The sequence below is a fragment of the Gobius niger genome (genome assembly GCF_951799975.1).
Source record: "Gobius niger genome assembly, chromosome: 22".
NCBI classification, from domain to species: domain Eukaryota; kingdom Metazoa; phylum Chordata; class Actinopteri; order Gobiiformes; family Gobiidae; genus Gobius; species Gobius niger.
The window spans coordinates 16,970,225-16,991,854 of NC_136873.1; the positions used below are offsets into that span (position 1 = coordinate 16,970,225).

Genomic DNA, 21,630 nt, shown 5'->3' on the forward strand with positions numbered 1-21,630 from the left:
TATGAAGATTTACATTAAGAATGAAGAACCCAAAGCAGTTACATTAATCATGTACTTTTTATTGAACATGACCTGACCAAAACAAAAATGCAACAAGTCACATTATTACAGGAAAAAGATGTAATAAAAGGATTGATTTAAGTTTTTTTGTTTTTGTTTTGTTCAGTTGATATCGTAGTATCAAAGGAAAATCAATTCAAACCAATTAATTAAACCCACCCCTAGTATTTACCAGTCGTGACCCAATAACACACATGGCCTCAAGTGCTAATTAGAAAATTAATCTCCAACATGTGCCAATCAAGCAGCAGCTTTCTCCTTCTACACTCAACAAAACTCTTGTTTTTGCTCTCATTTTTCATGGGGTGAACTCAAAGACTCTTGTGTCTCCTCCTGGACAAGTGTTGCAAATGAACAGTTTTTCCTGTAACACTAAAAATAATGCATCTGGTTTGTCCAATGCTAATGTCCTTATCAAATAAACAAATCAAAAAAGACATCAAACGTTTTCTATAAACTCAACAGACCCATTTCTCTCAAAAAGGAAACAGGACAAGTTTGGTCCAAGGTTAAATATCTTCTACTTGAATTCAGACTTGAGTCCTGAGCTGACCGCACAGCTCTGAGAGTGGATCGAGCTCACAGTACTCTTTGACGAGGACCGAAACCGCCCGCGAACCCTTCCTCATCACGGTGTCCACCACGTGCCGGGCCTTATCCGCACGAGGCTTCTCTTTGGCGCTGTCCATCTCCTCCCAGGTCAGCACCTTCTCCTGCAGAAGTCGGTCCAGCAGTTGGTTGAGCACTGCGTCCGACACGGTTTGAACAAAGTCACGGCGGACGGACCGGAGCAGTGTCGCATGACTGTGGGGAGCGGTGTCTGCGCTCGACGAGGACTCTGGAAGTTAAAAAAAAATGTGTCAGTGAAGCGAACTGGCCACTGCTGTCGTGAATAGACTGACCGGTCAGATCCACCACGTAGGCCCACACTTCTCTCTCCTCTGAGCTCCCGTCTTCTCTCACGGTGACGGACACTGTGCTGCTCTCAGGAGGCAGGCGCAGCTGGAAGGAGTGGCTATAGTCGGGGTCGTTATCCATGGTGAACAGCGCCCTCTGGGGGAGAGCAACAGAGGTCAGCAGACTGAATTGACCTGTCGCACGATGTGGCTATGTTAGTTCCTCTAACCTGAAGTTGTGAGCGCCAGTACTTCCTGCCTGCATTCATTTACTATGGAGATTAGCTCAGACCCACTGGAATAGTCACATTTCTAAAGATTACCTGGTGGACAGGGGCGGACTGGGACTGAAAAACAGCCCTGGACTCTGACTAGCCTGGCCCAAATTAGCGTAATTGTGACACTTCCACAAATATATGTTTTAACCTCTAACCACCCGCCTTAACATTAACGAGTGCATTTTCCCGGACGGTGATTCAGCCTCCTCCTATTCGCTGTGAGCTGTTGCTTTCTTTCTGATTGAAATCTCTAAAACTTTGCACTCCGTCCTGCGTTTGTTTGTATGGCCTACAGCGGCGTGTGTGTTGACCACATTGATTTTATAATATTGAGCTATATTCAGCACACTCTTTTGTCAAACGTTTTCAGCTAGTTTACTATGGAGTACGAAGGCAAGCACACAAGTCCACGTGCGTACAAACATAGACGTCTCCTCCACTGAAACATTTACATCCGACAGCAACTCGTTAACATGCAGTAAGTATCATCTCCCAGGACTAAGCTAATCTTAATGGATATGAATATATACAGGAAGTACTGGTGCCCAGACTTCAACTCAGAGAAACTAGTGTAGCCACATTGTGCAACGCAAAGATCTTTAATAAAACTCTAGATCGGACATGACGTGGCAACTGTGGCGGCCATCTTGTGATTAACCCCAATGCAACCAATGCAAAACCAGGAGTAATATTTTCATTGATCCAATGGCAGAATCTGAAATACACTCATTGTTTGTGATCGGTTTATGACTTCAAAGTATCTCAGGCAGGATCAGCTCATTTCTTTGAAACGTCTCGTTTTTTAGTTGTGTTGTTTAGCCGTATTAGCTTTGTTTTCTCCATTCATTGCCAGGGTTCAGTGGTTTGCATTCACTGTATCAGTGTCCCGTGTTCAATAAATATTGACCATGTCGTGTTAAAGGGGGGGTATTATGCTTTTTTCAATCCCATAGCACCAGTCTATATCACACTACAATGATGACAAACCGATAAACCTATAAAACTGAAATAACGTTTGAAAACCTGCAAAGACCTTATTTTCTTGTCAGATCTGACATAAAGTCAGTCACAATGATCAAAAAGTCATAGATCTAAACAGTATGAAGGAAAACAGCTGTTTCCCATTTGATTACATTGCACTTATTTAGAAGGGCCAGGCCAATGTATTGATATGACCATGTCCTATCTAGAGTTTTACTGTTGTGCTCACCTTAGGCTGGACGATCTCAGCGCTGGGACAGGCCACACTATAATGTTGGTCTATGACCAGTTGGCACTGGGGAGGTGCACAGATGTGCTGAGTGGTGCTCCACTGCTTCCTTTTCACCTGAAAATAAATGTTTTCCGAATGTTTCAATGGAAATTGTTTTAGACTTTCTGTTTACACAATAAAGTCATTTCTCTCAAATATTGTTCACAAACTGTCTACATGTGTGTGAATGTGTGCATATCCAGACGCTGATTAGAGTGGCTCAGGTAACTGATATGGTAAACGGTAAATGGACTCAACTTTTACAGCGCTTTTCAACCTTTATTAGGCCCATAGTGATTTTACAGTATGGAACCAGACACCCATTCATACACCAGTGAATGCAGACACTGGAGCCAAGGTGGGTGAAGTGTCTTGCCCAAGGTGCATTTGCGGGAGCTGGGATTCGACCCTCCATCCATCCATACATTTTCCTCCGCTTTATCCGGGGCCGGGTCGCGGGGGCAGCAGTCTCAGCAGAGATGCCCAAACTTCCCGGTCCACACACACCTCCTCCAGCTGTTCTGACCCCGAGGCCACACCAGGCCAGCTCGGAGACATAGTCCCACCACCGTGTCCTGGGCCTTCCACGAGGCCTTGTCCCACTAGGACATGCCTGGAACACCTCCCGCGGGAGGCGACCAGGAGGTATCCGGAACAGATGCCCGAGCCACCTCAGCTGCTCCTCTCGACGTGAAGGAGCAGCGACTCTACTCCGAGCTCCTCCCGGGTAACTGAGCTCCTCACCCGATCTCGGAGGGTGCGCCCAGCCACCCTGCGAAGGAAACTCATTTCAGCCGCTTGTATTCGCGATCTCGTCCTTTCGGCCATTACCCAAATCTCATGACCATAGGTGAGGGTGGGAACGTAGATCGATCGGTAAATCGAGAGCTTTGCCCCGACTCAGCTCCCTCTTCACCACGACAGACCGATACAGCGACCGCATCACTGCTGACGCCGCACCGATCCGTCTGTCCATCTCACGCTCCATCCGTCCCTCACTCGTGAACAAGACCCCGAGATACTTGAATCCCTCCACTTGAGGTACCTCAAGTGGAGGGATTCGACCCTCCGATCACCAAATGACCAACATTACCAACTGCGCCACCGTCGGCCCACATGAACAACAAACACAGTGGCATTTGGAATGACACGTCACCCATTGAGCATGTTTGGGATGCTCTGGATTGGCGAATACAGACGAGAACGTGGAGCGGACTCACATTCACAGGCCAAAGTCAACAACCTGATCAGCTCTCTGAAGGAGATGTGCTGCACTGTGTGAGGAAACAACAGTCACACCAGACACTGACCAGCAAAGCAAACCTGAACATTCAGAGTGTCCTTTTATTGTAGACAGCTTATGGCAGTGTTGACTTTCCGACATTGGTGCTGAGTTAATCGCGGACTAATTAAAGCAGTGATTTATGACAGAATGAACAGTGGTTATGGTTTCTGGTGTACCTGGTCCACGGGGATGTTACTGGGCAGAAGATGCACATTGACCTGGATCTTCCGGTTTGGTTCCCTGGGGGTGCGGAAGAGCAGCACCTTCCCACTCACAGCCCGCGGTCCGGAGAGCCACCTCCACACCAGCCCGAAGGGAGACAGGCCGGACACTGGGATCACCACATGGGACACTGTGACCCGCTGAGGCTCAATCAGGCTCAGACCACTGTCGCTGATGTGGGCCACGGACAGACCGCTCTGGGACAGGCCTGCTGGGGTCAGAGGGAGCAGAGGGTCAGAGGGAGGAGAGGGTCAGAGGGAGCAGAGGGTCAGAGGGAGGAGAGAAAAGGGTCAGAGGGAGGAGAGGGTCAGGGGGAGGAGAGGAGAGGAGAGGGTCAGAGAGAGCAGAGGGTCAGAGGGAGGAGGGGAGAGGGTCAGAGGGAGGAGAGGGTCAGAGAGAGCAGAGGAAAGGGAGAAAAGGGTCAGAGGGAGGAGAGGGTCAGAGGGAGCAAAGAAAAGGGAGAAAAGGGTCAGGGGGAGGAGAGGGTCAGAGGGAGGAGAGGGACAGAGGGAGCAAAGAAAAGGGAGAAAAGGGTCAGAGGGAGAAAAGGGTCAGAGGGAGGAGAGGGACAGAGGGAGGAGAGGGTCAGAGGGAGGAGAGGGACAGAGGGAGGAGAGGGTCAGAGGGAGGAGAGGGTCAGAGGGAGGAGAGGGACAGACGGAGCAAAGAAAAGGGAGAAAAGGGTCAGGGGGAGAAAAGGGTCAGGGGGAGAAAAGAGTCAGAGGGAGAAAAGGGTCAGGGGGAGGAGAGGAAAGGGAGAAAAGGGTCAGAGGGAGGAGAGGAGAGGGAGAAAAGGGTCAGAGGGAGAAAAGGGTCAGAGGGAGAAAAGGGTCAGAGGGAGGAGAGGAGAGGGAGAAAAGAGTCAGAGGGAGGAGAGAAAAGGGAGAAAAGGGTCAGGGGGAGGAGAGGGTCAGAGGGAGCAGAGGAGAGGGAGAAAAGAGTCAGAGGGAGGAGAGGAAAGGGAGAAAAGGGTCAGGGGAGGAGAGGGTCAGAGGGAGGAGAGGAGAGGGAGAAAAGAGTCAGAGGGAGGAAAGGGTCAGAAGGAGGAAAGGGTCAGAGAGAGCAGAGGAAAGGGAGAAAAGGGTCAGAGGGAGGAGAGGGTCGGAGGGAGCAGAGGGTCAGAGGGAGGAGAGGGTCGGAGGGAGCAAAGGAGAGTGAGAAAAGGGTCAGAGGGAGGAGAGGGTCAGAGGGAGGATAGGGTCAGAGGAGAGGGTCAGAGAAAGCAGAGGAGAGTGAGAAAAGGGTCAGAGGGAGGAGAGGGTCAGAGGGCGGATAGGGTCAGAGGAGAGGGTCAGAGAAAGCAGAGGAGAGTGAGAAAAGGGTCAGAGGGAGGAGAGGGTCAGAGGGAGCAGAGGAGAGTGAGAAAAGGGTCAGAGGGAGGATAGGGTCAGAGGGAGCAGAGGGATTCGTACCGGCGTGTGGGTCACAGTGGGGCAGGTGCAGCTCACAGACGGCTCTTTCCGGACACTCGATGTCGTACAGAGGTCCTGCGTGAGTTCTGCCCGACAACTGCAGCAGCGCCTCGTCCCATTGGACGATTCTGTACCGAAGCTCGGCCTCTTTCGTCACCACAAACACCAATCCAGTCGAGGGGCAGCGGAAGGCTCCGGATGACGGGCATCTGAGCCTGCAAGAGTTCAAGCAACAACTTCCAACTCAAAGACCTCTCTCTCAGGATAACCACTCTGCCACCGGAGGATAAGGGACTTTATTTACCTGTATGACAGCTGGCCTGAGTCACTGGACACTTGGGCACAGAAGACGGCCTCTTCCTGAGTTTAAAGGAACATATTTTAAGTTCATCGAACCTTAGATCAATAGAAGATTGTTTTTTTCAGTGCTTGCCTTTGATACTTGTCCTGAGTGATGTTTGTTCTTCACCGTCCAACTGGAGGCTCCGGGCTGAGGCTCGTCCCACAGAAGCTCAGCCATGGATTCAGCTGAGAAAGACAACAGTGCTGGAGTTTACCCCCGCCTGAACCAAGCACATTTTCCCCCACTATTATTATTAAAAATGTGATGAAATTGAAATTTGAATTTGAAATGAAATTTACGGTAAATATAATTCATGTCGGTGTAGTATTCTACGTACTCGGAATACATTCCTCTGATTGGACAGAGTAGCAGAATACGTTGCATTTTAGAGCAAGTGTTCAGTATTCAGTAACCAAAACACAGTACAATTTCAAAGTATTCTCGCTCCCGATATTTGTATCCGGCCGCCCATTGCTTCTTACAGGTCACACCGGTGACATCGAAGGACGGCCCCACGAGGACAATTACGTCCATATCATTCTCCGACTACCACCAACCGCCCCTCACCCAAGTCTGCAGTGATGAGTATACGGGAAGCACTTCATACTCCACCTTTAACATCACCTTTGACCTGCTGCTGAAGCTGTGTGAGAGCAGCTTACAGTGTTTGTCAGGGCTTCAGATGGGGCTGGCTGTCTCTTGGACCCAGGGGTTCGTTGTCACATGTGTATAAAGGTGTCCAATATAAACCAATCATACAGGACAGTACTTACTTGGAGATGTTTTTACAGATGTTGGCCTGAGGAAAAGCAGACGGTGACTTGTTTCAAAGAAGAATGTTGGTGAATATCAATGGTTTGTTCTTACTGGTACCAGGTTATTTGAGGGACATCATAGTTCGAGTTGTCTCTAACAGCGAACACTTCAGTGTCCACTTCAGTGTCCACTTCAGTGTCCACTTCAGTGTCCACTTCAGTGTCCTCATCTAGGATTCTAGAGACAGTCAGACAAACAGACAAACAGTGAAGTGCTTGGTTCTTACTAACAGTATATGTTCAACGGGAGGAAAATGTATGTGAACGTTTTCTCACATTTCTGCCTAAACTGGTCATAAAATGCAGTCTGATCTTTATTAACATAACAGGAATGATTAAACAGTGTCTTCTTAAACTAATACTACTCAAACAATTACATTTTATCATGTTTTTATTGGCCATAACATGTAAACATTCACAGGAGAGCGTGGAATAAGTAAGTGAAGCCATGAATCTGGCTGAACTGCAGCAGTTTTGTAAAGAGGAGTGGTCGAAGATTCATCCTGAGTTGTGAGCGTCTGATCTGCAACTACTACAGTACTAAAGAAGGATCAGCAGTTATTTAATACAGGGGTTCAATTACTTATTCACTTACTGGTTCACTCACTGTTGTGAATGTCACGTGTTTTTCTGCTAAATATCTTGATAAACTTGTGAATGCATTTTTCTATTGATGATAGGCCTTGAGACAACAAAACAGCCCCACATCATGATTCTCCTGCTCCATGCTTCACAATGGGGATAGGGTTTTGATGGTTGATGTTGGTGCTGTTCCATTTTTTTCTCCCAAAACTATTCAGCTTTAGTTTCATCAGTCCACAGAATATTTTGCATCCAAGGGCTCTTTCGCAAATGTGCAGCAATGTTTTTTTTTAGACAGTAATGGCCCCATTCTTTTTCAATGTTTTACGTATTGTAGACGTGTGCCAGTGATTTCTTTAACCGACACTCTAGGGTTCTTTCTTACCTCATTGAGTATTCTGTGCTGTGCCCTTGGAGTCATCTTTACAAGACGGACCCTCCTGTTTTTCGGTGTTAAGCCACATCTCAGTCACTTCAGGTTGGCTCACACCTGACTCTAAATGTCTGCATTAACTTGTCTAAGCACATTGAGTTATCTTGTGTGTGAAATGTGCGGTATAAAGAAACATGCCTTGCCTAATTAGCTCTTGGAGCATTGTTAGCCAGGCGGTTCACTGTGAATGTTTACATGTCATGGCCAATAAAAACATGATCAAATGTAAATGTTTGGGTGGTATTAGCTAAAGCAGACACAGTTTAATCAGTCTTAAGATTTGAATAAAGATCGGAACACATTTTTTGACCAATTTAGGCAGAAATGTGAGAAATTCCGTTCACAGACTTTTCCCTCCCACTGTATGAATCAGTGTTGTTTAAAGATTCGGCCAATAAATGGAAACATCTTTGTGTAAACTTAGTTACAAAGTGGTACATTCGCCAAATGGAAGCATTACAATTAGGGCTGGGTAATATTACATTTCTTTTGATACTACAATATATGTCTTGTAGAACCAGAAAACAGGGCAATAATCAGGGTTTCCGTGGGGCATTAAAAGCCTTTGAATTAATGATGTGTTAAAAGTCACTAAAATGTATTAAAGATGCATTGTACAACTTTTTATGTGAAGAAAACTTGATGTTTCTGCGTATTTGACCTTGTAGTGGTCACATAAAAAGTTGCATAAAGCACCTTTAAAATAGATTCAGAGTGGTGTTAAAAATATAGCAATTAGGCATTAGAATGGCATTCAATTTAAAAATAAATAAAATACACAAACTCTTCCTCCTTCCCCTTGCATTTGGATGCAAGGTGACACAAGGGGGCGCCCTTCCAACCTTCTCAGTGTAAATGTGAATTGACTTTCTTCAGACTGAGACTTTAGCTCAGACACCATGAGTGACAGTAACATGAGGCTAAATACAGTGAGCTCTTTGTTTTCTGTAATAAAGCTGAGGCCTCTTTGCTCTTGAGAAGTGAAGAAGGAAGTCATGGAGCTTCTGCTTTAGACAGAACTACTGAACTTCTGCTGAGAACTGTAAAACTAAAGAATGCAGTAAATAAACTAAGAATGAGATGAGAATTCTAGTTAAGCTTTTATTATTTCTTTCAGTTTTTTTTTTTATCACACAATTGATGCTTTTAAAGGTTAAAAAAAAATCCATATGTATTATCTGATGTAGTCGTGTTTTTTCCAGTTCCTCTGAGTCGTGGTGGGTCATGGTGGACCAGGACAGATGTGGACAGGACTGTGGTAGATCTACTTTTACTTTGGAGAAAATAGTTACCATAGTAACTGTTGAAGAAATGAACCTCATGAGCTTCTCCTGTAACATCTGTCCACATCAGTCCTGCAGCACCACGACTCAGAGGAACTGGGACAAACATGACCTACAGCAGATACACATGAAAAGGGTTTGTTTTTGTTTTATGAGAGTCATTAATAATTATCAATATATTAGTTATAGAAAGTATTTTTCACACATATTATGAATACTTGAATTTCTATATTTTATTGTTACATCCAGCAGAATCTCCATGACCTCCTTCTTCACTGCTCAGTCTGTGACTGAAGAGCAATGAGGCCTCAGCTTTTTTGCAGAAAATAAAGAGTTCACTATTTAGTGTAATTGTGACTCACGGTGTCTGACCTACATTGTAGCTCTGAAGCCAATCAGATCACAGAGACTCACAGTGGGTTGTTCTCAAATGTGACCAAACGCCAAGATTTAAGATCTGAGACCAAAAATAATATTTCAGCGCTTTAACAGGTTAATCCTATCCCTGGACCAACAGCATCAAAACTTGGTCTGCAAAGATATACTGTGATTTTCAGCACCTGCTTTCGATACTTTTATGTTTTCAATACCAGTAGAACCTTAACTTTTTTTTTCTGATAACAGACTGGTATCGTGTGACAGTACCCAGCCCTAATGGTGATTATTTCCTGGTCATTGCTGAACTCTGTGTAATTGTCGCGCTTTAGTGCATTGCCGTGAGCAGGATCTTTGCTCACAGGGCAGCTGTGGCTTTGAGAGGCTGGTCAATCACAACACAAATGTAAGCCAACATGGTTCGGTTGACATATTCAACCAGACGTGGTGAAATCAAATGCGTCTGACCCGAGAATGTGCAGTCTGTCGCCTCGTGTCCTTTGAAAGTCCCTCAGCTCTCTGCTCCGCGCTGTCGTCAGGTCGTTGTGCTGCAGATCCAGCTCAGTCAGAGCCGGTGAAGGGTGGGCCTTCAGAGCGGAGACCAGATACTCACAGCTGAGGCCCGACAAACCACACAGCGCCAGACTAAACAGACACAAACACAAGTCAGTTCTCTCTCCAGAGCTCACGGCACTCACAGCTCACACTGCCTGCTCTCATGCTTTTAGAAACGAATACCTGTATCAGTCCCACAGTGGGGAATATGTATTTTTTCAGGCGCAACATACAAAAGAGCCACATTGAATAAGGTAATAAAAGGAAAAAAAATGCTACAAAAATAAAGAACACTCAAATGTACGTATGTTATACTAAGATTGGGCCTTTAAACCAGGACCGGGACTTCTACCGATTAATCGCGATTAAAAATATGAATCAAAATGAATCCCACTTTACTTTGGCGGCTCAGACACTTTTTCAGTTTCCTTTTTCCTGCAGACGTTGTTTATGAACAAACACGGCATTCAACCATTCCACGCTTTCCATCAGCAGAGAGATCCTTTTTCTTTCCCATATTGCTTGAAAATGGTGATCTGCTTAATAATGTGGAACGTCTAGGCTTAACCTGACGACTAATCATCCCAGGTCTCTGAGATTGATGTCAGTGAAGAGTGTTTCATTGAAAAACGTTACTTTTTTTAAACCTTTTTGACACTGAAATTCAATTTGCATAATAATTTAGAACGCGGTGTATCTCAGTATGTGAAAAATGATGGTTTGTTCCTTTAAATGAGATTGACTAATTACAAAGGCTATAATCAACTCAAATCAAACTTCCCATCACTAGTTTAAATCTGACCTGAGAGTCTCCAGTTGACAGTCTGGCATCTGCAGAAACAGGCACAGATGAGACACTCCTGAGTCAGACAGGTCTGTGTTATAACCCAGGTCCAGGTCAGTGAGATGTGAGGGGTTGGACTTCAAAGCTGAGGCCAGAGAGGAACAGCTGATCTCTGACAAACCACAGCGCTTCAATCTGAGTAAAGAATAATGGAGTGATTAAAGTCTACAGATAGTAAAGAAAAACACACAGTTCATAAACTGACCTGAGAGTCTCCAGTCGACAGTCTGGGCTCTGCAGAAAAACGCACAGCTGAGACGCTCCTGAATCCGACAGACTATTATAACTCACGTCCAGGAGTGTGAGGTGTGAGGGGTTGGACTTCAGCGCTGAGGCCAGAGAGGAACAGTTGATCTTCCACAAACCACATTGCCTCAGTCTGAAAACAGAACAAATGATCTGTTTTAAGATATACAAATATAATGAAGCCTGTGTCCTCTGCTAGTGCTGTATAAAGTGCCTTTATTGGAACCAGGCCACAATTAGAGACAGGCCTTTATTTCTATTTGAGCAAAACGGACGACCAGGAAAACGAAGAAAAACGAGATTTGTGTCCATTTGCACCTAAAATATTAGGTTCATTTATTAACATTTCAAACCCTCTCTCAGCGGCTGGAACATTGACGCCTTTTATTTTGTCGGGACAACAGGAAGTGTTTCGTTGCTGTTAGCGGAGCATTGACATCAATGTCACTGCAGGTTTCTGTTTCGTTTTTACCGCGGACCGGATTATTTGTTGTTTTCTTGTGTAAAAGGCGAGTTTAGACGGAGTGTTTGTGTTTGTGATCGATCATGAGACTGACCCGAGAGAAGACGAGACGCTCGCGCTGATGGGAGGAGTTATTTTGAGGCGTGGGACTGACCTGCACACGGAGCAGCTGGACGTGCTTTGAAGACGCGATGGTGACTTTATTAAAACCCTGGAGGGTCACACAACATTTGTTGCCCTGTTTCCACAAATAGTCACTGGAGGTTTGAAAAGTGGCTAAATCTGTGTCAAAGTTACGCTCGGATCAGCTCCTCCGCAGCGCCCCCCTCGGCCCGGGTTCCCGTTTGTTTACTTCCACGTGAGTTATCATTTACACGAGTATGAGACAAATTCCTAACATGGGGAATATTTCTACCGCTATAGTTTCTAATAAAAGCCCCGGCCTGTTTTAGAGACCGGCTTTAATTTGCCTCCGCCAGCTGCGAACCCGGCCTCTGTTAGAGACCCGGCCGCTAATGGAATACAGGCCAGTATTAGAGAATTTACGATATACATTCTTAATATATGCAGAAATGTAATATAAAGTTGCTCTTTCAATAAGTTCTCAGCTGGTAATGAGAAACAGCTTGACCAATTAGCCAAACAGTATTGAAACATGTTGTCAGTCGTGTTCCAGACCCTCTCATGTGCTCTGAGCCAGCACTGACCTGAGAGCAGAGAGTTGACAGTGAGGGCTCTGCAGTCCAGCACACAGCACGGACACCGCCGAGTCCCTCAGGCTATTTCCACTCAGATCCAAGTCTCTGAGATGAGACGGGCTTGAGTTCAGCGCAGAGGCCACCACTTCACACTGAAGGTCTGAGAGGTAGCAGTCACCAAACCTGAGAGCAGATGTGTAAGTGTGTTAGATTGGTCCCACTGAAGGTCTGCTGGTTGTTACTTGAGGACTCACACAGCCTTCCTGCAGTTCCTCACCGCTGGGACCAGTCTCTGTCGACCCTCTCGAGACGTATTGTACTTCAGTGTGTCCAGCTCATCCAGGACCTGCTCTGACATCTGCAGTGTGTAGGCCAGAGCCGAGCACTGGATTTCGGACAGTCTCTCCTTAGATCCACCTCCAGACTTCAGGAAGTCCTGGATCTGCTGCTGCACAGACTGGTCCTTCAGCTCTATCAGACAGTGGAAGATGTTGATGCTTCTGTCGGGAGAGATGTAACCTGTGTTCATCTTTTTAAGGTTTTTAATGACTTTGGTGATTTCTGATTTCTTTATTGGACTCAGCAGAGCTCCTAAAAGTCTGTGGTTGGACTCCAGACTGAGGCCATGAAGGAACCGCACAAACAGGTCCAGGTGGCCGTTTGGACTCTGCAGGGACTTTTCTAGAGACTGTTTCAAAAACTCATTTATGGTCCCCTGGTTTCCTTTGAATCCTGGCTTTTTGACTCTCAGAAACTCCCTGACCACCTCTTTGTTGTGGGTGAAGCAGTGGTGGAGATAAACGGCTGCCAGAAACTCCTGCACGCTCAGGTGGATGAAGCTGTAGACTGACTGGTTGAAGACACTCTCTCGTTTGAAAATCTCAGTGCAGAGTCCGGAGTAAACCGAGGCCTCGCTCAGGTCCAGACCCACCTGCTCCAGGTCTTCTTGGTAGAACATGATGTTTCCTGTCTGCAGATGCTCAAAGGCCAGTCTCCCCAGCTTCAGGAGCAGCTCTGTGTCGGCCTCTGTCAGCCCCCAGGTCTCAGACCTGACCTCTGTTTGTGTCTGTTTGTACTTCCTCTTCCTGTGCGTCTGCACCAACAGGAAGTGTGCGTACATGTCTGTGAGGGTCTGGGGCAGTGGTCCGCTCTGATGGCTTCTCAACACGTGGTCCAGGACTGTGGAGGTGATCCAGCAGAAGACTGGGATCTGGCTCATGTTGTGGAGGCTGCGGGAGGTTCTGAGGTGGGACAGGACTGTTTGAAGCTGCTCTTCATCTGAGAACCTCTTCCTGAAGTACTGCTCCTTCTGTCGGTCAGTGATGAAGCCCCTGACCTCCGTGACCCTGTGCACGCACCGCGCTGGGATGTGATTGGCCGCCGCTGGGCGGGAGGTGATCCATATAAGGGCGTAAGGAAGCAGAGTGCCTCTGATGAGGTTCACCAACAATATGCCGACCTCTGACCTCTGCGTGACCTCAGAGACAAGCTCACAGCTGAAGTCCAGAGACAGTCTGCTCTCGTCCAGGCCGTCAAAGATGAAGAGGAGTTTACAGACGGACAGAGTGTGGGCTGTGAGCGTCTGTGGAATAGAAGAACAGTACATTATACTGGAAATCTAGGCCTTCCCAGATGTTATGGACTTTTTCTTTAACCACAGAAGTCAGTCTACAACTTGGCAGTGGTGGGCCGTCAGGACCATCAAGAAAGAGGGGAAAAATATCTTAATAATAGTATATTTGTTTGTAAATATAATATACTGCTTATATTGTTTTTGTTGAGGTTTAACTGTAATTTCCTTTTCTAAACTAGTGCCTTAAACATATCTGCTCTACAGATCCAGCTACTCTTCTACCACACTGGCTACTCACATGAGTGACTGGCAGAATCATCAGCCAATTAAAGATTCGACGTCAAGGCTTTGGGACCGACAGTGGGGCGCGGATGCTTGGTTTCCTTGGACAGGTGAAGGGTTTGCACCGGGACTGGCACTGAAAGGCATCTCACGGAGCACCAAACTGTAAGTCCAGTGTCTTTATAACACTTTGGATTAACCATGTGGGCTGACCCCTGGTTGTTTTGCTCCCTCAACAAAATGTGCCTGGAAACCAGACTCACCACTGCGCCAGCCATTGACTGATTAAAACAAAGCTCGCTCTCTCCCATGCGCCGCTGGTAGATTTGTTATTGAGGGGAGTGTATATGATATGTTATGCATTAAAAACACGTATTATCATTTTATGCGTTTGAGTGAGTGAGCCCGGTTGCTACTGAAGGCCCTGACTGAAACCCACCACTACGATTTGGACATATTTATTAAATGTAACCATGTATGAACTGTAGGACTGGGTACTGCAACATTTGTTTTCAATACCAGCACTTTAACGATACTTGATTTCCGATACTGATACCTGAACGAGACCTTTTCTGATACCTATACTAAAATATTTGTTGTCCAGAACAGAAAACAATAATGTGAGGAAGATCTGCACATTTACAATACATATATCTAATTCATCTCCAGTGTCCAGAAAGTGTACTCAGCCCTAGTGAACTGTGTATTTTATCTGAAAGTATATCATAAGTAAGTATTATTATAAATTGTTGCTGTTGTGGGACAACATCTATTCTAAGAACAAACCACTAGACGTTTTATGTAGATGAGAGTGACCTGTGGATCCAGCGCTGGATGGAACACTTGGATCAGCTCCATCAGACTGTAGCGCCCCCTTCTGACCAGGTTCATCTCTCTGAAGGACAGTGGCACCACCAGCTGCAGCTCCTGGTTCTCTGAGCCCTGGGCCCAGTCCAGACAGAACTTCAGGACTGAGAAGGTCTTCCCCACTCCAGCCACGCCCACAGTCAGCACGGCTCTGATGGAGCCCTGCTGCAGCGCCCCCTGCTGCTGCTCAGGGGGCAGAGCTTTAAAGATGTCCTGACACCTGATGGTTCTCTCCTGGACATTGTTGCTCATGGACTGTGTCTCCAGACTCCTCTCCTCTGGTTGGGCTCTGGCCTCATCGCTGAGGCCCTCTGTGATGTACAGCTCAGTGTAGACGCTGTTCAGAAGAGTTCTATCTCCTGCTTCTTCACTTCCCTCTGTCACACTCTCATATCTGCGCCTCAGGCTCTGCTTATGGTCCTCCACAACCTTCTGCAGATGTTCACCTGTACACAGAGGGATGGAGACACCAGGTGAGAGCCATGTCTCGTACATGAGGCTCATTGCACTGACTGACCTTGTGCACTGTCCTGGACCGATCTACCACGTCTGCTGCTGGCGGAGTCTCGACTCTGCACTGACTCTCTGTGGACACAAACACAGATGAATTGTTTGAACAGACGAGCTGACGAGAGGAAACCTGAGCAGACGAAAGGAGACCTGAGCAGACGAGAGGAAACCTGAGCAGACGAGAGGAAACCTGAGCAGACGAGAGGAGACCTGAGCAGACGAGAGGAAACCTGAGCAGACGAGAGGAAACCTGAGCAGACGAGAGGAGACCTGAGCAGACGAGAGGAAACCTGAGCAGACGAGAGGAAACCTGAGCAGACGAGAGGAAACCTGAGCAGACGCGAGGAGACCTGAGTAGACGAGAGGAAACCTGAGCAGACGAGAGGAAACCTGAGCAGACGAGAGGAAACCTGAGCAGACGAGAGGAAACCTGAGACCTGAAATGTTTCCAATAAATGAATAATAATAAGCTGTGATTTGGTCAAAGCCCCAACCTGACTGTAGCTTCATTAATAACAACGTCTTACACTTGTATTGCACTTCACAAGCCTGTGTCACAAGTTCCTCAAAGTACTGCATAGTCATTATTCATTCACTCCACACTCAGAGGTGGTAAGTTGTATTTGAAGCCACAGTTGCCCTGGGGCAGACTGTTCATTTACCACGTGGCTATAATGTGTTGTTCATATCCTGAGCTCTTATTATGTCAGTGCCCTCTGCTGGACACGTGTGGAACTCTTTCCTTTTTTTTAAATGTAATGCCCCCTAGTGGCTGGAATGAGCATTCTGGTTATTCTTTAAAAAATCATAACTCAGCACAGGAATGGGCTAGAGACTTTTACTTTTTTTTTTTACATACTCTGGAATTTATGCTCTACAGGGCAGGGGCCGGATCAGGCCCACGGGCCGTATGTTTGACACCCCTGCTTTAAACTGTATGAACCCTTTGACTTGGACAGAAGTGATTTTATGTTTATATCTTACCGGAGCTTACGGCTGAAGTCCACAGCTCCATCTTCACTGGTCATGGACAGACTGGACGCTGTGGCTGCAGATTTCAATCTGAAGAGAAATACATTGTGTCCTTTTGAGACTTTTCTGCACCGTTACATAATGTTTGATCTAATTGTGTTAAAGGGAATGTTGAACTCACTTTGTCCCGCAGAGGTCTGGACCAGCACAGTCCCCACTGACTCTTAGTAAATGTGCTATGTGCTTTATGTCTTCTGCCATCTCCTTGTGTATCTGCGGTGCAGTTTTTCACTGACAGGTAAAAACACAGTGGAACAGGAAGTGAATGAGCACACTGCAGCTGCTTTCCACATGGCACCACTTCAGATTTTACATTTCTTACGTCCTATTTCTGTCTTCACTGTTCAGCCAGAATCTTTGCTCTCTTCTTCTTCTTCTTCTTCTTCTTCTTCTTCTTCTTCTTCTTCTTCTTCTTCTCTTGGATTCTCTTGGATTTCCGTGTTGCTGCTCCTTGCTCTCTGTCTCGTGTCCATTGGCACTTCCTCTGCTGCACTTCCTGGTTTCTGCTTCAGTCAAACTAAACAAACAAAGAACGTGTTTGAACCGTTGGGAGGAATGTGCTGCGCTAACCTGCTGTCCCCGTTATAAACCAGAAAATGTCATCACAGTTCAAACGTTCTGATGCATACCAGTGCTTTGAGTAGTTTTTGTAAAGTTGCTGATCAAAATAAAATGCAGAAATAAATGCATTTTGACCATATCAGTTGTTTGTGTAACTTTCACAGCTTTTTTTCTTTGGGCAGATTTTTTTTTTTATGAAAACAGAAGATTTTACAGAAATAAGATGGAATTGGTGAATGAGAATCACAGTTTGGGCAGAAAAACTGGGCCATAGCATTGTTTTTTGGGTCCTAAAACTATGAAAAAATGAGTGAATGAAAGGCTGCTGTTTTCGGGCCTTGTGCCATATACAGTGGGGAAATAAAGTATTTGGTCAGTTTCACATAGACATTGTATTGGATATACATATATTGTATTGGACTATTGTAAAGGGATTAGGGACTACAGATGGAAACTAGCATCCCCGCTATAATCTGGCATATTTACAGTGCTCATGTGCAACTGTTCATCAATATGCATTGTCCCTATCAAATAAATAAATACAAATAGATAAAAATATGTGAATTAAAAATGTGGTGAATGTGCATGTCAAGGAGATCCTCTGGGATGGATGCATAATAATGGTTTCATATCTGAAGCACACTGCAAATTCCCTACAACTTGGCAAGATTTTAAATCTTATTTTTAGTCATGCTAGATTATTTCACTAACTTTTAGAGTTATTCACTTATTTTAAGCCATCGACTTTGCATTATAGTCTTATTTTTAGCACAGATCTTTATTATTTGTCTTATTTAGTTCAGAAATCTTAAATCAGTTTTTTTAGGAGTTAAAATAAGATATTTTTTATTTCAACGTCGAAAATCTTGATAAGAGATTTTTGGAGCGTAAAAAAAGACTTAATTCAAGGATGAGTGTTTGGCACTAGATTTATTTTAGAAGGCAGTCTGTCAGGAGAAACCTAAAACTACTTTGCAATATATTATTTTCATAAGGTTGGCCCTGATGTGCATTCTATATTTTGTTCGATTTAGTGTCTCAGTACAAAAGGGCACATTTAATTCACTAGTATTACAGAAAAGTCTGAGTGTGGAGGATGATAAGACAGGTGTCTAAAAGTTTGAAAGTCTAAAAGAAGTTCATTTCCCATTAGTCTAGGATACAGCAGTGGTCCCCAACCTTTTTTCCTTGAAGACCCCCTTATGACCAGACTCTCTGGTAACGAATTGTATTTTATTTTGATCCATAAAGAATCAATTTGTTTGAATTGTTCTAAAATTACTGCCACGTGACACTTTGAGGAAATAAATAAATGCTGATGTTTACATATTGCTTTTCTGGTTTTGATTTCAGTAAGATTTACATCCTTTACACAAGCACTGGTTTTAGGTTTTTAGAGCTAGTTTTAGGATCAATTTTGGTTCATTTTAAGATATATTGACTTGTTTCAGGATAATTTCCACTTTTTTTTTAAGTAAGGTTAACTTTAAACAAAAGTTGATATGCTCATAATAAGTATATTCTCCTTATAGTTGAATCCAAAAATAAGTTTTCTGAGCTTAAATAAGTCTTGGGAGTGCTTGTTTTGTACTGCTTGTTTCAAGATTTTAATATCTTATTTTAAGATTTCTTGCTAAGTAAAATTATCTTGCTGCATGGACAGATCATTTGACTAGTTTTAAGTATTTTTATCTTGAAATGCTGGTATTTTATCTTGTTTTTAGCTACCTCTTATTTGCAGTGCACAAATGTCAGGACAAAAGGTCACACAGAAAAACAGCAGGATGGCTCATGTCCATTGAAATGAACGACCACAAGTGGAACTGTTTGCTCTCAAAATATTATTTTTTTTCCAAAACAGCTCCCACTCAAACGTTTAGCCTCGACCACTGAGTGCCCGGGCAAAACTCTTTTCATGGCTTTTGGGGCTTTGTACTGAGTGAATATGATCACAACATCATAAACTTGAAATGTGATCTGATTATCGTCGGAGTCCATTTCATTATGAGGCACAACAAGCCTCACATTTCACAAAACATTCACTCTTTCATAAATGGCCTCTCTGTGAAAAGCCAAAGTGCTGCAGATGGGCCACATGAGAGCCCAAATACACAAAACCTGCTCATCTTTTCATGATTCAGTAAGACTTTAGGTAACAGGTCATTACTTTAACAAATGCCAGGTTTAATAAGGGTGTATAAAGCGTAACAAAGTGTATAAAGTGTTCCACCATGGTGCTCTTTATTGTTCCCTCTTGTTTTTTGCAGTTACAGATAGGGCTGGTACCGTTAGACACCAGTATGTTTAACCGAAACATGCTGTTTGTCCAGGAACAGGAGTAAAGGAAGTGACTTGGTCGTTTCAGCTAAAATATGTATGTTTACCCCCATTTTGCCCAATTTATTTTGTTTTTTTAACTTTTGTTTTTTTAAATGTTTGCCACCATTTTCCCTCCAGCTTTAAAAATGACAGCGCATCAAAACCTTGTTTCCCTCCTTGTTTTCTTGGATTCTCCGGAGTGCTCTGTCTCTTGAGGGTTCTTAGATGTGTGTGCGTGGGGACAATAACCGTGTGGGAACCTCCGAACTCTGATCTTTTTCTCTCTCCATAAGGAACACCTGGAACCTTGCTGTTTGAGTCGCTCGTTTCTGGTGTAATACTGCGAGTGACCGCAGGGAGGCAGTAGAAGCACGTGGTTAATGATGGGTTCTGGGAGCGCGCGCAGGTGAGTGGGTGCACTCACTTTCTTCCAAGGTTATTCATCTCACTTTACACAATATGTCATGTTTTGGTCCCACAGAGGGGCTGCGTTTGGAAGGAATGAACTGACACTTTATTTCTTCTTCTTTAACCCTAACCCATAGGTCAATCCTACTGCCTGATCATGAAGCCTTTGCCCTGAGAAGTGGATGAACACATGAGGAGAGTGAGTGTAAAGCAGCGGTTTATTGAACAGAGAGCAGCCGGTCAGTCCGGGGCCCTCACAGTCACAGTAACACTGACGTACAGCCGACCCAGACATCCAGTTGGTCAACAACATGCAGTGTCCACAAACACATGTTTTTGTTTTTTTAATCAAAGATCATCTTTTACAGAGAGAGGGGGCTTGTAGCCAGCTTATAACGGCCATGAGGCCATTGATGACGTCACAGTCATCTGTAAACATCCGCGTAAACAAACAGATCAATAAATAGGAAACAAAGCGGTCCATCTCACAAACGGACAGCAACACGTCACTCTCAGCAGAGCGTCCTCGCGCTCACACGCACAGTCTGCACGGCTGTGGTTTGTCCAAGCGGAGACTCCGGTCAGCCATGCGCAAAGGCGCACAGACTCATGTGTCCAAAGCGTTTGTACATTTGGTCTTCGAGCGGCACATCTGGGCTACATGCAGAGGCCAGTGAGTCCAGACCCGGGTCAGACCGGGTCAGACCTGGTCAGACCTGGTCCTCGGGCTCAGTGGACCTGCACCTCGTGCGGCAGCAGCTGACAGCCGCTGTTGACGTGCGTCAGGACCTTTTGTTTTAGTTGCGCCACCTGCTCGCGCAGCACGCTGGCCGTGGACGCCAGGTCCGTGTTCTGGGTCTTCAGAGTCTTCACCTTGTCCTCCAGGCGAGAGATCCGCTCCAGCTTGCGCCGGCGGCACTTGGAGGCGGCGATGCGGTTGCGCAGCCTCTTCCTCTCGGCCTTGATGCGCTCCTGTGAGTCCATGTCGATGGGGGACAGCGGAGGGCTGTCTCCAAAGCTCTGCACGTCAGGGACGATCTGCGGCTCCTCCTTGAGCGGCGGGCCCAGGTGATGAGGGGGTGGGGGCGGGGGGAAGGGCACGGTGTCGGTGGTGTAGTTGACCGTGGTGCCCAGCGGCCCCGCGCCTCCGTACGTGCTGAGGTTGGTGTAGACCGGGAGCTCCGGCTGCACCGTGACCGGGGCGAGGTTTCCTCCCAGCTCCAGACTCCCGGTGCCCTGGGCCGGCCCGCTCAGCTGGTTCTGCTTGTGGAGGTCCTCCAGCGCCTTCACGAAGCCCTCCGCGAACTCCTGCTCGTCCGTGACCGTCTTCGGGTAAACGAAGTGCGGGGTGGTGGGCGTCGTGGTGACCATGCCGTTGGACTGGATGATGAGGCGCTCCAGCTCCGGGGAGGCCAGTTTAAGCAGCCCCAGGTCCGGGGAGTTGAGCAGGCTCTCGGCCTCTCGCAGCGGTTTGAGCTCCTCATCGTCCGCCAGGCTCAGGCTGATGTCCTTCTTCATCATGGTGGTGGTTCAGACAGAGCTGGCCATTCCAGAGCCGCTGTCAGATCACTGCTCCTCTCAGAGAGCGGAGGGAGAGTGTCCGCCCGCGCACCGCCCCGAGCTTTTCTAACCTCGCACGTTCCATTATGTCACTGCAGAGCGTGCGCATTGGGCAGACGTTACGTTTCCAGACGTCCATAGAATGAAAGAAAAAGTGTTGAGTGAGGAGGTCTCACTCCGCTGCAGAGGCGAGCTCTCTGTGCTTCATCACCATGTAAAGGTGATTCTCCTTCATCAGTCACACTGTCCCGTCAGTACAGGCTCCTCCACACTGATATAAACAGGCTCCACACTGTCACAGACACACTGTTGTAACAGGCTCCTCCACACGGTCACAGACACATGAGGCTGCTCATCACATGCTTCATGTCCACAGTGCCACAGCTCCTCAGCCTCTCCATAGACGATCTTCAGTTGCCATGGTGAAGGAGAGAAAACTCCAAACAGGGGTGGGAGAGTGATGTCACGCTTCACAT

General features: G+C 46.1%; 2 protein-coding genes across 2 annotated transcripts; both read right to left on the reverse strand.

Moving 5' to 3' along the window:
• Positions 1-590: 590 nt before the first annotated feature.
• Positions 591-16,640, reverse strand: LOC306981527 (NACHT, LRR and PYD domains-containing protein 12-like; the record flags this gene model as incomplete). The annotated part of the gene is made up of 17 exons (XM_079581135.1): positions 16,629-16,640; positions 16,428-16,519; positions 16,259-16,336; positions 15,282-15,349; positions 14,714-15,210; positions 12,297-13,624; positions 12,052-12,225; positions 10,841-11,014; positions 10,594-10,770; positions 9,705-9,881; positions 6,616-6,741; positions 5,710-5,765; positions 5,406-5,648; positions 3,948-4,204; positions 2,445-2,561; positions 847-1,113; positions 591-773 (listed from the first exon to the last, which is right to left on the reverse strand). Exons 2-17 carry the CDS (start codon positions 16,505-16,507, stop codon positions 591-593), a joined length of 4,002 nt encoding a protein of 1,333 aa, XP_079437261.1. The 5' UTR covers positions 16,508-16,519; positions 16,629-16,640.
• A 3,287-nt stretch (positions 16,641-19,927) lies between these two features.
• Positions 19,928-21,230, reverse strand: LOC306981403 (transcription factor JunD-like). Its single transcript, XM_079581008.1, has one exon. It carries the CDS (start codon positions 21,113-21,115, stop codon positions 20,324-20,326), a length of 792 nt encoding a protein of 263 aa, XP_079437134.1. The 5' UTR covers positions 21,116-21,230; the 3' UTR covers positions 19,928-20,323.
• Positions 21,231-21,630: the final 400 nt, after the last annotated feature.

Bases quoted from the DNA above. Each gene is read 5' to 3' on its own strand.
- LOC306981403 (XM_079581008.1), bottom strand. From the start codon at position 21,115: ATGATGAAGAAGGACATCAGCCTGAGCCTGGCGGACGATGAGGAGCTC.